General features: G+C 42.4%; 1 protein-coding gene across 1 annotated transcript in view; it reads left to right on the top strand.

Moving 5' to 3' along the window:
* LOC306714618 (mitogen-activated protein kinase kinase kinase 11) overlaps positions 1–9,661 on the top strand; it is a 39,273-nt gene extending 29,612 nt beyond the window's left edge. The window contains exon 10 of the mRNA XM_079184671.1: positions 1,081–9,661. Coding sequence (XP_079040797.1) covers positions 1,081–1,682 — 602 coding nt within the window. The 3' untranslated portion in view covers positions 1,683–9,661. The remainder of the gene's footprint in view (positions 1–1,080) is intronic.
* The last annotated feature ends 5,455 nt before the right edge of the window (positions 9,662–15,116 follow it).

The raw sequence follows: 15,116 nt of genomic DNA, 5'->3' as shown, positions 1-15,116 counted from the left end.
CCTCCCTGGGGGTGTTTTAGCTAAACATCTTATTATGTTTATTGACTGTAATGACTCGGATGCACGGACAGGCTGCCACGCGGTTGCTGGCGGTGAACGTGTGCTTGAAGGAGAGAGGATTCCTTCACGGGCGCTTTTCGTGCGCTCTCATGTGACTCCTGATTGCTCTTTCTTGTCAGCTGAATAGCTTAGCCGCAGAGCTGCTGTTGATGTAAATAATGCCATTTGGCAGACACATCGCATTTGGAAATAGCAAATGTTCACTCAAGCTGATTCATTCAGAGTTTAATGTTCTTGTCAGTGCTAATTTACACTTGCTGTTGCAGCTCTGTCAACTAGTTGCACAGCGCCATGTTATTCTTAATTTAGACTAATTGCATCAACGTTCTGTGCTGGTGACTGTTCCATTCCTTTTTGCAACAATAATGTGCCACTTTCGTGTTTCTGTTTGAATCAATATCATCTCGCAGGTTTGTGTGTTCAGCAGAATACTAGAAAGCAAATGCAAATTTCCGATTGGAGAGGAGCGCATGAAAGATCAGCAGGGCAACACCACAGCGGCGTGAGAGTTAATCTAATTTACAGATTAACAATTAAAGCCTCCTCAAGCAAGAAAGTGAAGTAGAGGACGATGAGGACGTTCAATATGTTGGCTATGCAGCCTTTCTGTGAAATTGTGTCTTTGTTAAAAGCGGTGCCTCAAGGATTTTTGACATAAAGGTCAGTTTAGTTGTTGTACCACTCGGCCTTATTTAATGTCCTCTGTGGCTCTGGAGGAGAAATCCAAGAAAATGAACCCCGATATTTTATGAAGTATTTCACAGAAAACCATTGTTATAAACTGGGGGAGTTTGAAAGAGGGGATTTAACAGGCAGGGATGGTCTAATGAAAGATTATCTTGAGTTGCATTATGGGAAATGTAGTTACCAGCATTTTAAAGCTTGACTCATACTAGGGCCTAAAAGTCATGATATATCTTGTCCTTGTTCCATTTGACGTTTTTTTCTTGCAAATTTTTAAAGTGAAATACTAAATGGCTGAAGTGCTTCTTTAACGTTTTATCTCTCTCTTCCTTCCAGTTTTGGACCTGCCCTTGTGCCAAGACACACAGGACTCTGATGACAAGCCTTCAGTGTCCTTGTCTCTCCACCCTAACCCTGCCCTCTGGAGCCCCAAAACCCGCCGCCTGGAGGTCACCGTTATCCCCCGGCCCCGCCCGTCCCCCATTCGCCCCCGCATTGACCCCTGGAGCTTCATCTCGGCAGGTGGCGTGAACTCAGCTGGTGGCCGCAGCTCACACCGCTTGGACAGAAACCCTCTGGGCTACCAACCCTCCCCTACCAACCCTTTCACCAACTGTGACCCCTTCCCCTCACCGGACTGCGACCCATTCGCCCTCAAGGCTGACCCCTCGAGCGGCTCTGACACGGCTTCCCCCTTCGATCCCTTCTCGGCGCCCTTCCCCACCTCCCGTTCTGCCCCGTGCTCCGCTAACGGCTCACCCACGCTGCCCTCGTTACGCAGAGCGCCCCTCAACACGGCCGACTCGCCCCTCATCGACCTGGGCTGGGCAGCCTGCAGCAAGCCCCTGGATGGCACCAAAGAGAGGGCTCACCCCCGCAAGACACTGGGGCTCAAGCCCTTCAAGTCCCCAACGCAACTCAGAGACGATAGGTTCTAAACCTGTGCCTGTGGCAAGGCCGTGGTTTTGTGATGGCAACACAGTCCAGGACCCTTTTTACTGCTTAGCAAGGATTTTGAATCTTTAAAAAAAAAAGAAAAGTACAGCCATTACTTAACCCACTGAGGGAAGTTTCCCCAATGGGAGCCCCAATCATTGCGGGTCCTTTATACGCGAGCCTGCTGCTTCGGAAAACCGGAAAGCCAGTGAAAGGTGGTACATTGGATGGTGGGATAGCTGCCTTTCAACCAAAAGCTGGTGCCCATTTCATTCCCTCCTCTCTATCTTGGTTTCTCTATCCCTTTGAAGGAGCAGAACACAGATCACTCGTCCCATCTTCAGATTCTATCAGCCTCCCCGTATCACCTGCTTTCATCTCCCCCCTGCCTTTGAAGCATTGTGACAATGCAGAGGTGGATAAGGCGACTTGCACAGCTTCATCTGCCTCTACCTCTCTGCAAACTGAAAGCATTCAGGACAATGGGAAATTGGAGTGCCGTACTTTCTGAAGTGTTCTTTTAGCATATATCTTTTCAAGATTTCTTGAATGGTTATTCTGGTGCGTAGGGAAAATGCTATGAATTTGGCTTAAATTTGCAAATCAGCTTAGCATTGCTGTGGAGGAAAATGCCTTCTGCGTGTGCGTGCGTGTGTGCATGTATGTCTAGACTCATTGTTCAAGGAAAGCTTACTGTTTAAAAAAAAATAGTATCTACCTGTTGCATTATGGGAGAAAGCACTGGATATTCCAGGCCACTCATGAAATCCAAGACAAATCCATGACCTAGACATTCCACTTGGAAGCAGATAAAATTCCAATCACCTTCCCCTTGAAATACCAAGAATTGGACAGATTCTTTTGGCTGGCGGGCGACACAGTACAGGAAACAGGACCGGGGGGGGGGCTCCTCCTCTGCATTCCCTTCATATGCCAAAGAATGCCACTGTGACAGTGTCAGAACTGGGACAAAGGGTGGTTGCAAATACATTGTTTTTACCAGTGCCAGATGGGTGTGGTCTGCCACACTGGACAGTACAGAGAAAGTTGAGACAGTCACAGAGATTTAAACTTAACTTGTAATATACTTTTCTGTGGTTATCTACTTTAATATCATCCAGGCTGACTTATCACAACCCATCTGATGCTGTATGAAGGTTCAACCAAATACTTTCAAGTATTTGCAAATACCACAATACGTCTGTATGGAAGCTTCACTGAATACTTTATTTATTTGTACAGTCCACCAGAGTAGTAGTAGCCTCGCAAAGCCAGTCAAATGTCTTAGACCACATGATTGACATTTCTCTCCTTGACTTGATTGGACGAGCGCTTCCACAGCCGTCATTGGTTCCCTCTTCCAATTCTTGAACTAGGGAAGCCTTTGTGGTTGTTCTGGAAATGTTAAATTACTCCCAAAATGATCCACGAAACGTTCAAACCCGTGCTACATTTCCCCCTTGTAAAGTCATAAAGGAATAGTTTGCCATTTTGGGGAATACACTTGTCCAGAGTGAGATGAAAAGATCGATACCTCACTTATAGCAAGGAGCAAGCGGAAGCAGCTAGCCTGACTAACTATAAATCCACCTTGAAGCTCCTCTCTTATTAATAAATCACATGTTTGTTTAATAGCAGTGGCTTTCTGGACTTTTGTTGTCACCAGAAAGTTGACAGGCAACATTAAGAAGTCACTGCTTCCAGCCAAGAAATAGAAAAGAAAACCACAACTTCGTAGTGTTTTAAACTTTGTTTTTTTGTTGTTGCACAGATTAAACATAAAAGATATAACTTGTTGATTAGTGAGTTTGAGAGGTGGATTTTATTATATGTTTTCAACAGAGCCAGGCTAGCTGTTTCCCCCTGTTTCATGTCTTTGTTCTAAGCTAAGCTAACGGTCTAAGCGTTGGTGCATCAAAACATTCACTGATTACTCACCTGCCTAGTCCGGCTCAATCAAACCTTGAGCTTGGGAGATGTAGGCTTGGCTTTGCGAGACTAGAGTAGCAGGGCTCCTAAACTCTCGTCCCTCCCAGTTTTCTTTTGTGTTAAAAATCCATCCTAAACCATTTTAACATCGCTATGAAGATCCTGTAGTTTCCTGTGAATGATGTCATGTCATGATACTTCCAGAATAGATACAGCAGAGAAGTTCAACATTGAACAATAACACAGAAAGAAATTAATTGTGGAGAAGCTGGAAAAATACATTTTTCCACCATCAGCAGTCTCAACGGACCGGAAGGCACTGGAGCAACAACTTGCCCTTTCACTCTTGGTTCACAATCATTATCATCACCGATCGTTCTACATACTAAATACTCAGGCACGTTCTCCTGGGGTTTTTCCATAAAGCATCCTGGGAAATGTACGACGCGAGGCAGGTTGAGGGAAAGTGGCTGCAGAAACAAATACTTCCTCATGAAATAACCCCTGTAATGGGTTGGACATCAAAGACAGTATCCAATTATTATTATCCAATAATTTAGTCAGCTGGTCCTCAAGCATGTGATGCCATAATTGGTGTAGGTCAAGCTTGTAAGCAACTGAAAGAGACCCACATATACATGGTGCAAAGTCGCCCTGTTACCCATGTCTTTGCTGGAGCATTACGAGGCACAAATACTGTAGTGATTGGCTTCATCACTGACACCGTGTCATTGGAGGACAATATCGGCTTTGTTCGGATGAAGAGTGAAAACCTTGTCTCCAAAGGGGAAGGCTTTGTGATTAGCCTAATAATCCTTCTGACGAACAGAGGAGGCTGATAGTGATAATTAGCCTCTCGATAAGAGCAGAGAGCATTAACAAAGCGTTCAGATATTTGGTTAATTAAATACCCCCGACGTTACGTGAATGCCCCGCGTCCTTGCAAGGTATTTTGAGTTGCTTCCTGCATCAGCTAACGTCTCGATTTAAGCCGTGCCCTTTTTTTTTAATGCAGAAAGTTTGAAAGACGGGTTCAGCAATCTTTCCTCACTTTTCTGTCTGTTTTTCCTCTGTTGCCACTGGCTACTCAGCTGCTGCCGGATAAAACCTGTTTCTACGTCCTTCACCATCAGGTGATGCGAGAGATTTTCTCTTCTTACTCCTACTCCTTTGCTTCCTCCTTCTCAGGAACGGTTTCTTGAGGGCAGTCTTGTCCTGACACTGCAGAGCATTCAATTCACCAACAGCCAGGTTTCTGTCTGCGAAAATACAAAAAGGCATTTGTTCTAGGACAGAGTTTATTAACCGGGAAGTGCTCATTTTACAGAGGCAATTGAATTTGTTTGAAATTGAAACGGGAACTTTATTGAATATTTCTATTGCACCTTAATGCGTCTGTTCATCATCTACTGGACATCCAAGTAATATTCGACAGCAACAAAGAGACGCAGTGCTTGCAAAGGTCCACACACATGTAAAGGCAAAAGTGTTTATGGCTGTTCCATTGTCCAGTTGAAGATGGGGCTGAAGAGCCTTTGGTCAAAGAGATTGTTGAGACCAAGGAGAGACCTCCTGGTCTGAAAAGTGAAGCCAATGCAGAAGTATCTTCAACCTGCATTCTTTCTAATGGCCATCAGGGGGCGACTCCTCAAAAAGAAGTCAGATTGTATAGAATTATATGAGAAAACGACTCTTCTTCCCACTTGATTTATTACCTCAGTAAACATGAGTTTATGGTCTCAATCTCTAGTTTCAAGTCTTCTTCAATACAGCATGATGTTCATTTAGTAAATTATGCTCCATTTAGAGTCAAACAGACCATAAAGCAGGGTATGCTTTAGGCTGAAGGTACCTTGTGATTGACAGGTCGCTACCACAGCGTTTTCCGGTCGGGGAGTTGTCCGTGTTTCCATCTTAGAACTTAGTAGTTTAGTGGCTCCCTCTTAAAACATAGGTGCATCTTGCTGACACGTACCTCTAATGAAAGAATACATCCAATTCTCTGCAAACAGCAAGTATCTAAAAAATTCACTATGTCGCTTGTTGACCTCTGACCCGATCAAACAAGTCGCCCGTTGTCTTTCCCGTTGTGCAGAAGTCGGAGGTTGGATGTAGAATGTGTCTCTGTCAGCAGTGCTCCATACCTTCCCTCACTCTCTTGTCACCACCACTAACATTTTACCGACGTGACAAGTGATGCGTTATTGCCTCGTCTCTTCCGTGTCACCACACAAAGCCACAAGAGCTATCCTGTGATCGTCATTAGGCTTGGATGGCTGTTATTGTCAACAGAGCTCTGTGAGGAGAAGTGATACACGAAGGAAATTGAGATGATGGAAACGTCTGGCAAATTATTTCTGTCACAAATTCTGTGTGCGTGTCAAGTATCCACTTCAACCTGCCACTCACGTCTTGCTGTATTTTTACTCGGTGCCAGACTTTAATTTTCCATCAGACCTGATGTTGAGAAGTGTTGCCTGACGTTCTCCATCTAGCTTGAGCACATTCAGTAATTTATCATGAAATATCACTCGTAGTAACAGGAGTCACGCTGCTTTTTGCGTATGATTAAGATATAGTCAGAGTGGCTTTCCTCCTGGAAGTGGTTCATTTGAAGTGGGGAGAAACTTTCCTGCCGGTGCATAGAAAGATGTTGGAGTACTTCAAATGTATTCATATAAAACACGAATCTGACAGAACTCTAGTTTTGGTAGCTGATGAATTGAGGGGGACACATTTTTTTTAAGTAGTCGTTTGTGGACATGGACGTCCGATATTTGGTTTTGGCTGTCAGATTTAGGAAGCGTAGCTGCCACTCCTCTTCCCGAGCTGACAGAAAGCACTGATGAGTTGTTTGTGTCGCTCTGCACTTCCAGGCATCGCCCCATCCGTCATTGCAAATCAGCGCCCCAGAGCACCAACTGACAGGGGACAATGGAAGTGAATTCTCTGCAGGAGGGAACGATATCTGGCCACCGGTGATCCGCTTTCAGCCCCGCAGTGGCGCCGAGCAGACATGATTTGACGATCTTAATTCAAAGTTCAAGCTCAGACCATTGCCCCTAATCAGTGAATGGCAAATGGTCAATACATTACATGAATAAAAGCTAATGAGACGGCACAATGGTGGAGCCCAAGGCCGTGACCCTCATCACGCCGAGAGGCTGCTTGTGATCGGTGGTTGCGTTACAGAATTTCAGAGCTGAGAAATCTGAGCCATTACCCAGAGAAAATGATATTATATAGGTAGCTATTTGCTGGCTTTGTGAAGGGTAACAGTAGGACCCATTGCCTAATGCAACCATCTGTCACACTTAAAGCTTAATTTGGTTTTATGGATATGTTTACATGCATACTAATTCTTTTACTTACCCATATTAAGCCCCTGACTCAAATTAAATCCCATCGACTGGTTTGAACGCTTGAGTTCTGTCCCGATGAATCAAAAGTAACGGAGCACAGTGTGCGTGTGAACTTACCCGTCTTGAGCGTTTGACTTTGAAGAAGGCGAGTGTACTTCCCAAATTGCTGCGGCTCCGGTTGAGTCATGTTTTCTCTCCTTCACGGTGACTGAGGAAATTGGAGGACGGAGGGAAAAACACCGTCTGAACACGTGTCACATTTTATTTCATCGATGAAATCTTACCTCGGCGGGTCAGTGGAGGGTAAATTCTGAAACGACAAAATAGACGGCCTGGCATTTCCAGCGGCTTTCACCCCATTTCCGTGTGCTGCCATTGCTTGCTTGTGTTCCATTGAAGGGAGGTTACAAATCTAACTTGGTCATCGGCCTCGTTTCGGTCGTCTCCCAGCCAGCCGTCAGCGCCAGAGACACATTATTGGTATTTCTGGCTCATATTAAGTGAAACACCTGCCCAGGCCTTTGGTTGACATTAACGGGCCGAGACCAAATGATCAAATATGACCTTCCATGGACTGTACAGGAATTGCACATCCCGGTAGGGATGTGGACTAAAGCCATGTCTGCGAGAGGCGTTGGCAGGTGCGTCAGCTAATGCTCGGTCTCTCAAAGTGTGAACATTTTTCCTAATTCTTTTCAGTCTATGCGTCCAAGGTCACCATCTGCTGTCCTTTTTTTTTTTTTCTGTAACAACGAGAAACCCAATGAATGAGAGCCACAAAAGAAGCACCAATTTGTTTCAAAGACTAAGGCTGGTGCTTTCTTCAGCAAAATAAACATGGGGCTTTTATCTATGAGGTTATTAAGTCCAAGGCCCACACACTCATCCCCCCCTCCACTCGACAGCCCCGTGGTCGTGATTATTGTTCTGCCGAGCTATTGCCACTCAATTACCTTGTGATCTTCCTGGAATAGAAGCTGTTCAATCTGTAAATATCTGTTCCTAGAGTGTTGAATGGGCTGCAAACCAATTGGTCGAGTAAACAGCCCTTGTGTCTCAATTATAGAGGCAGCTAATGATTTATTGTCGTGTCGTCAACATTGCTTGCAGATGACAGAACTGTGATTATATTATATATTATATATTATAATACAATGTCAAGCTACGTGTCAGGGTGCATAAGCTACTTCTAAGAGTACAACCTGTTTGGCATCCTTGAAGCTTGGTGATGTATTTATTGCATCTTCAGCAATATTTTCCACCTGCCTCGCATCATTGTTTTCCATATCAAAGTTGACCAAATTTGAAATATGGAAAACTATGCATTTATCCACTTCTGTGCAGATCGCTCGTTGCTCTGATTCCGATGAAAGGAATTGGGAAGAGTGCTAAATACAAACCTATTATTAATGATTATTCGAGACAAAACAATGATAGGCGAGTGTAAAGTTACAAATGAAGTGAGCAGAAAGCAGGTGTTGTCCAAATGTCTGAAATTGGTGTTCAAAAGCGCGATACGCAGTATGATGGTCCTGGTTCAGGTCCGTGATTTGATTAATATCTTCATAAATATGTCTGTATAATTCGGGCTACTATATTTTAATGAGGCTTGAGGATATTAAACAGCAGGTGGTCTCTTTCAGGTGCTCAAGCTCTGGCTTGAATAACTCTAAATGATCCACAGAGGCAATTCGATGACTCGCTGGACAAATCTCTTCCACTAACGGCATCACAGTACTGTAAAAGGCTCTTCCTTCTGACAGCTTCCTACCAGCCAGCTAAGGACATTCACAGAACTTAATACGCAGGGGGGGGGGGGGGGGGTTAAAGCGGATATTTATAAATGGCCATCTTTTTACACACTGGATCAAAACTATTTCTCTTTGGAGATGGCCATGGACGCGGTCTACGTTAGGATGACTGAACTGTTTGCTTCATATGAACAACACATTGTATAGGTTTTCACTGGAGTATTTAAGATGTTGTGTATGGGTGCTTCACGTGAGGCAGGTTCACTTTACATTCCAGTTCTTCAATTCGACCAAAGTCTGCGTCAAAACGATTCCTCTACAAGCCCCAGCATTTGTGTGTAGCAGAACATTGAAGAGCATTGCCTGGTGGAGCTTGAAATCCGGTTCTTCGTGTACATTGCAACAAAACCCCAAAACTTAAATCACAGCCTAATGTCTCCTTGAGGCACCCATACTGAATTTGTATGTGCATACAACTGCTAGATAGAGATGAGGATTGTGTCCCTTAAGTGGGAGACAAAGTTGACCTCCTCTCTGTCTGTGTATCTATTTGCTTTTATTGTAATTGTTCCAGATTCATTTCCATGTCTGTTCTGTGTCTTATTACGGCCTAGGCGATGTGATAACACAACTGTTGCATTGCCCTGGCAGACATTTTTACATCTCTCTCAGAACTGTCTCTGCTCATGCGAGTTTGAGGTTTCGCAGTCGTCGGGCTTTGAAAATGTGTCATTGTTGCATTTTTGTGAAATCTCGCACTGGGCTGGGCCTAATCAACTGTTTTTATTGTTGTGCGTCAAGAAGACTATTTCTGTATACAATATGTGAAAATGTTTTTATTTCTCTTGACTATTATAATGGGTTTTAACCTGTGGAAAAAAAACAAAAAAACAAAGGAAAAAGCTCAAAAAGAGATAAGACCAAATAAAATGTAACACTCCTAAATTGTTTGTGACTTTATTCACATCTTAGAGGAAAAGGTGGAACAAAATAATCCGGTGCCACAACAAGAACTATAAAACTTTCAAGGAAATTGTTTATTTTTTACAAGTAAGGCTAATTAATTGTATTGGTGTCATTTTGACATTTGTTAATTGTCATTTTCATCCACCTCGTGGACTCACTGTCAGCTGTGGAAGCCCGGAGAGGACATGCATGGAATATCTCCCTTTCTTGTCATGTCAAGTCATTATTTCATGATTTCAACATAAGTATTATTCTGTGATCATGATGACACATATGTTAACACAATTATTACTTTGGGTCTTTATTTAGTTTTTTACACGATAACAACAAAACGAGGTCTATTTAGTAGCTGTTCTGGAGCCTCATGATCTTCATCAGCAGAGTTTTCCAAGAAACAATTTAACGACAAATATGAATCAGAAACAGTTCTTAACAGTTCTCTTAATTAAGGATTCATTCTCTATGGACGATGGTAATCCATCTGGTAGTTGTCAAAATACTTATTTTCGGATTGGAATAACCCAAATCCCTTTATTCTCACAAAACTTGCTAGAAAAATCTCCCTGGTCATGTTCCGTCCTGCTTTCCGTGGTCAGTTGTGAGCATTTTCCTCCAGTGGTCAGCTCCGGTTAATATTCAATCTAAAACCATCTCAATCCTGCCACAGAAGCGGAAGGAAATATTCTGTTATTATCATATTACACCATCTTCTCATATCATTTACGGTCCATAAAATGGAATGAAGACTACCATGGTTCAGTGGACATGATGGCTCTGTGTATATGTGTGCGCAGCTTCCATTTCTGTACTGTAACTGTGGGTGGAGCCGTCCGCGGTGAGATCTGCTGCTTTACAGCGACATGGCAGGTGAAGACAGGGTGAGGACAGCGCTTGTGTGTTTTTTCCGAAGCGACACAATTTCTGTGCCGCTCATTCAGTCACATGAATGAACTCTGTTGTGCACTCTTATGTCCACTGCGTTAGTGCCTTATCAGTCCAGGGGCTAGATGCACAAAGCTCTGTGTAGATTTACACCTAAAACTATGTGTAGGCCAATGCAGAAAGACAGAAATATGCATACGCAGTCTTTCTCTCAGATTGTGGACCTGGGTGCACGTGCACGAGCCTCATTTCTACTCCCACAGTTATGTCCATATGCTGTATGTCCACAAAAAAAAATGAGTTGCAGTCCTTTCCAAAATAATGAGGACCACTTCAACTCATCTCTGCAGCGTCTCATCGTTAACTATTTGGTGCCATTACCCACACATCGAGATCACTGACCAGCCTACACCAGGCTGCAAGGAGGCGCTCGAGCTTCCACCAAGACGGTCCCAAAGAAAATAATAAGTAGACTATTTGTAAAAATAGACTTCTCATTGGAGTCAAAAGTTAGAGAGTTTAACTCATTCATGACCACAACCTCCTCCCTACTCATACACTGTCGCTCTTAATACTAGCCTTCTACTATTACTATTTCTACTACTACTACTAAATCTTTCTGCCTTTGGCTAGCTATTTATTGCAAAATGAAGAAGCATATTCAACTTTTAAATAGTCGAATAGCTGCAGTGTGACTCTTCTCACTCAGGTGCATATACATTTGTCAGAGAGAGAAGTTTGGTTTACTAATTATTTTGGTTGAATTAGCTAGCTAAGCTACATGTTAGCCAACATGGAGTAACGACAATATGTCTGCTGAACTTCCCCTAGCAAAGCGCTATATCCAAGGAATGAAAGAAAAAATAAATTCCTGTCAACACCGTGTGCGATGTGTTAGACACTTGTGTTGTTCAGGCCATGTCAGGATGCTTTGGACTTCTTCAAACTGTTGTGTATCTCTTAGACATTTTTCCCTGCTTTACTTCGGCCAAAGACACACCTGAGGAACAAGAGTGGAGACGAGAACGAGAAGCAGCTCCCAGGCTTCGCTGGCCACCAGCACCGCTTTAAACTGACTATTAGCTGTCAATTAATGACCTTATTGTTTTGACAATGTACTGTGTCATCGTTAATGTGTACGCCAGCTCATGTCATATGGCTTTTAAATGTTGACCATTGTGAACGATGGTGACTAATGAGCCATGTGGGCAGTTGCAGTTCAGAGCAGCGTGATGGTTGTCTTTGTGGGTGTAATGTTCTTACAACGTATAGCATAGAACACATTATTAATGATGGTATTAAAGTTGTGAGCCTATTGTATTGTTTTGTACTACAGCAAAATACTGCCTATTCAGTAGAACAACGCATTGCTGAGGAGGAAGGGTCCATCTTACTCTTTTACATTAATGCCATTAATGCCATTTTTTCAAGCATTTGTTCTGTGGCCGCCACAAATACATCTGTGTTTGGTAAACACTGCTAGTGTCCCTGTTTGCTCTTGCAAAATCATTTGGGGATTGTTGATAGATCAGAATTGCTAGCGCCTGGCTTTAAAGCAAATTTCACATTTGAGGTCAAACCGTGGAATAACAGTTTTAGGGCCCGTCACATGATGCCATTGGACCCATAAAGACATTTTCTCATAGACTTACGTTGGGAAAGAACCTTATACAACTCTTTTATATATATATAATATTCTTTTATGAGGCAAAACGACTTCCCCGGACAAAAACTTAAATAGCCCCTATTTAAATCATTAGGTCCTACTAATGCTGCACGAATAGCCGAATCAGACTTATTTTCATCTGTGAATGAGCCTGAGGCCATGGCTGGACTGAGGGCTGGCATATTCTCAAACAGGCCTCAAAGGAAATAACATAACAGGGTCTGTGTTAACTAGCAAAATGAATTTATTGTAAATGAAATATTTGTACTCCAATAACTTTATTCTATGTATCAATTAGTGTTCTACTTGCTATGTTAGTGTGTTATGCCAAGGTTGGTGAGATCAAAAACACCTTATCGTTTTTGTAAGCTTTAAGTTGGTACCCAGATTTAGCCATTCACAAAATGCAAATGTCCAGCAGTCTGCGTTGTCGATAGTGCACAGATTCTATAACCCAGCTCACAATCGCCCTGATATTCTTCTGCTGTATTTCCTGCTACAACTTGGTATTCATTGATTGCTCAATTGTTGCGGGTTGTCTGGATCCTGAGGCAGAACAGCAGCTCCATGCTCCTATGTACATACATTGCTTTTTATCTGATAGAAACTGATAAAAGTGCCCAAAACAATTATCATCATTGCAACTTCGTGAAGTATCTGAAAAAACTCTTGTTTCTCACGCCTTCAGGACTAGAATGAAGTTTAATCACATCTTTGGGAAACTTTGGAGGATACGTTGTTTTACTGAAAAGGCAGCAATGCAGAGAGCTTCATCCTCACTCTTCATTAACATTGACTGGAAGTTCTCTTTGGGGAAATAGAAGGCCCTGACTAGAGGGAGCCAGAGTTGATTACTGAACTGAGACAAACGTTAGAACACCTGATGCTCAGGTCTGTTCATACATATAATGCTGAACTGGATGCTGGATGCTGAATTTTTATATTACAATATTTCAAATGCTTATTAAGAGTTGAGAGGAAGTAGAAAAAAAGAATTGCTTGGTTTTTTTTAATTACTTTTTGGCCACTTGGGCACAACGTGACTTGTTATCTGAATGATAACATCAAGTTGCCATTGTGAACAACATTGTAAACTTTTGGTCATTTGCATATTGAGCAGACACAGAGCAACATTAGCATTCATTTAGTAAATTGTGTTTTTTTGTTCGCCTGATAAATACAAGTGTAACATTTTCTCTCCTTTTGGTTCCGCTTTAGCTGCTAAATGCTCCATATACTGTATTCACCAGCTAGGTGCTAACTTTGTCTGTAAACAAAAGACTTTGTGTGTTGGCACTGCAATTAGCATACCGTAAACCTTATAAGCTACCTGGTTAGCTACCCAGCTAAGTTCCTAACTGGCTGGTGAACATAACATTTAGCTGCTATGAGCTGGATAATTCCCTCAGGAGTTAGCTGAGGCTGAAACAGAACTGAACAGAGTGAATATTGGAAATATATTCAGTAGATGGCCAGGAAAAGGCTCCATATGAATGCTAATATGGCTCTGCGTCTGTTGGATGTGTAAATAAGCAACCGTTTGCTAAAAATGTTCACCATAACTTCATGCGGTTTTGTTGTGGTTGTGTTTAAAGCTTGTTCTGCTCACACTCGTTTTCATCACCAAGTATTTTTTTTTTATTGTTTATAATCTGCATACATTTTTTGTCTTTTAATATTTCATATAGATTACAACATCCTCCTTTTTATTTTCAATATGGGTATATTCATTAAAGAGTACGTAAAACTGGACATTAAGTTTTATCACCCCTCATTGAATAGAATACATAAAGTGTCCTATTCCGTTTATTCTATTTAAACAGAATATATTACACTCAACATTAATCATATGACTAATTTATTTAAGTAGACCAAATAAAAAAGGGGAAAAACAACAACAACAAAGCACTAAGTGCTCAGAGTGACGGCACTGCAGAGACACACCACTGCGCTTTACAGACTTTCATTCACAGTGTCCATGGCAACGAGAGCCTTGGAGACTTGCGCCAGGGTAGAGGGTCAGGCGCTGCAGTTTCTCCATCACGTCCTCGCTGACGCTGCTGATTCTCCATTCTCTGTGTTATCCATGTGACTGACAGGCTTGATGAGAGGGGAGAGAGTCCCAAGCAAAGTGTGGCGCCGTGTCCCGAGAGAGAGAGAGAGAGAGAGAGAGAGAGAGAGAGAGAGAGAGAGAGAGAGAGAGAGAGAGAGAGAGAGAGAGAGAGAGAGTGTAAATGTCCTTAGTTACATTCCATCACTGGTGGACAGTATGTTCATAACTAATCCATAGTCATGTGTCAGATAGATATCTTTTTCACGTTTATGCTGTAGTAATGTAGTAATCAATGATTCTACCAAGGTCTGCAACAGCCTATTCTCATTGTGGATTGATCAGACAATTAATGTTTTGTGTAAGTGATCAATTTCTTTTTTAATAAGATTTGAGAAAATAGTGCAAATCACAGTCCTGCAATATCAGTCGCTGGCCCTAAGTGTGCAAAAACGATCAGTTATTGCATGTTTAAAAAATGACTGCTGTGAAATGACGTTACTAAAGTGAGCTGAAGCCGTCCTTTCATACTTGTTTTTGTATTTCTATATTTGAGGTGTCACCTTTATTTCTTAAGGCTGTCGGCGCTTACATTTATTCAGTAAAGCCTCAGAAAATAATTTTATGCTGGTAATTCTCGAGAGGTCACAAACTCGTTCTCACATCAGCAAGCCCATGTTAAATATGAACCCAGATGAAAAGGTTCTAATTAGTCCCAGAAATAGTTTCTTAAATGCCACTTTTCTGCACTGAAAATGGCAAAATTAACATCCACGTCATACTTTGTGTCCAACTGAGAAGCTTACTTTAGATGAGTAAACTGATATGAA

Source organism: Pholis gunnellus, assembly GCF_910591455.1.
Source record: "Pholis gunnellus genome assembly, chromosome: 23".
Taxonomy (NCBI): domain Eukaryota; kingdom Metazoa; phylum Chordata; class Actinopteri; order Perciformes; family Pholidae; genus Pholis; species Pholis gunnellus.
This window is presented reverse-complemented; position numbering and strand designations above follow the sequence as displayed.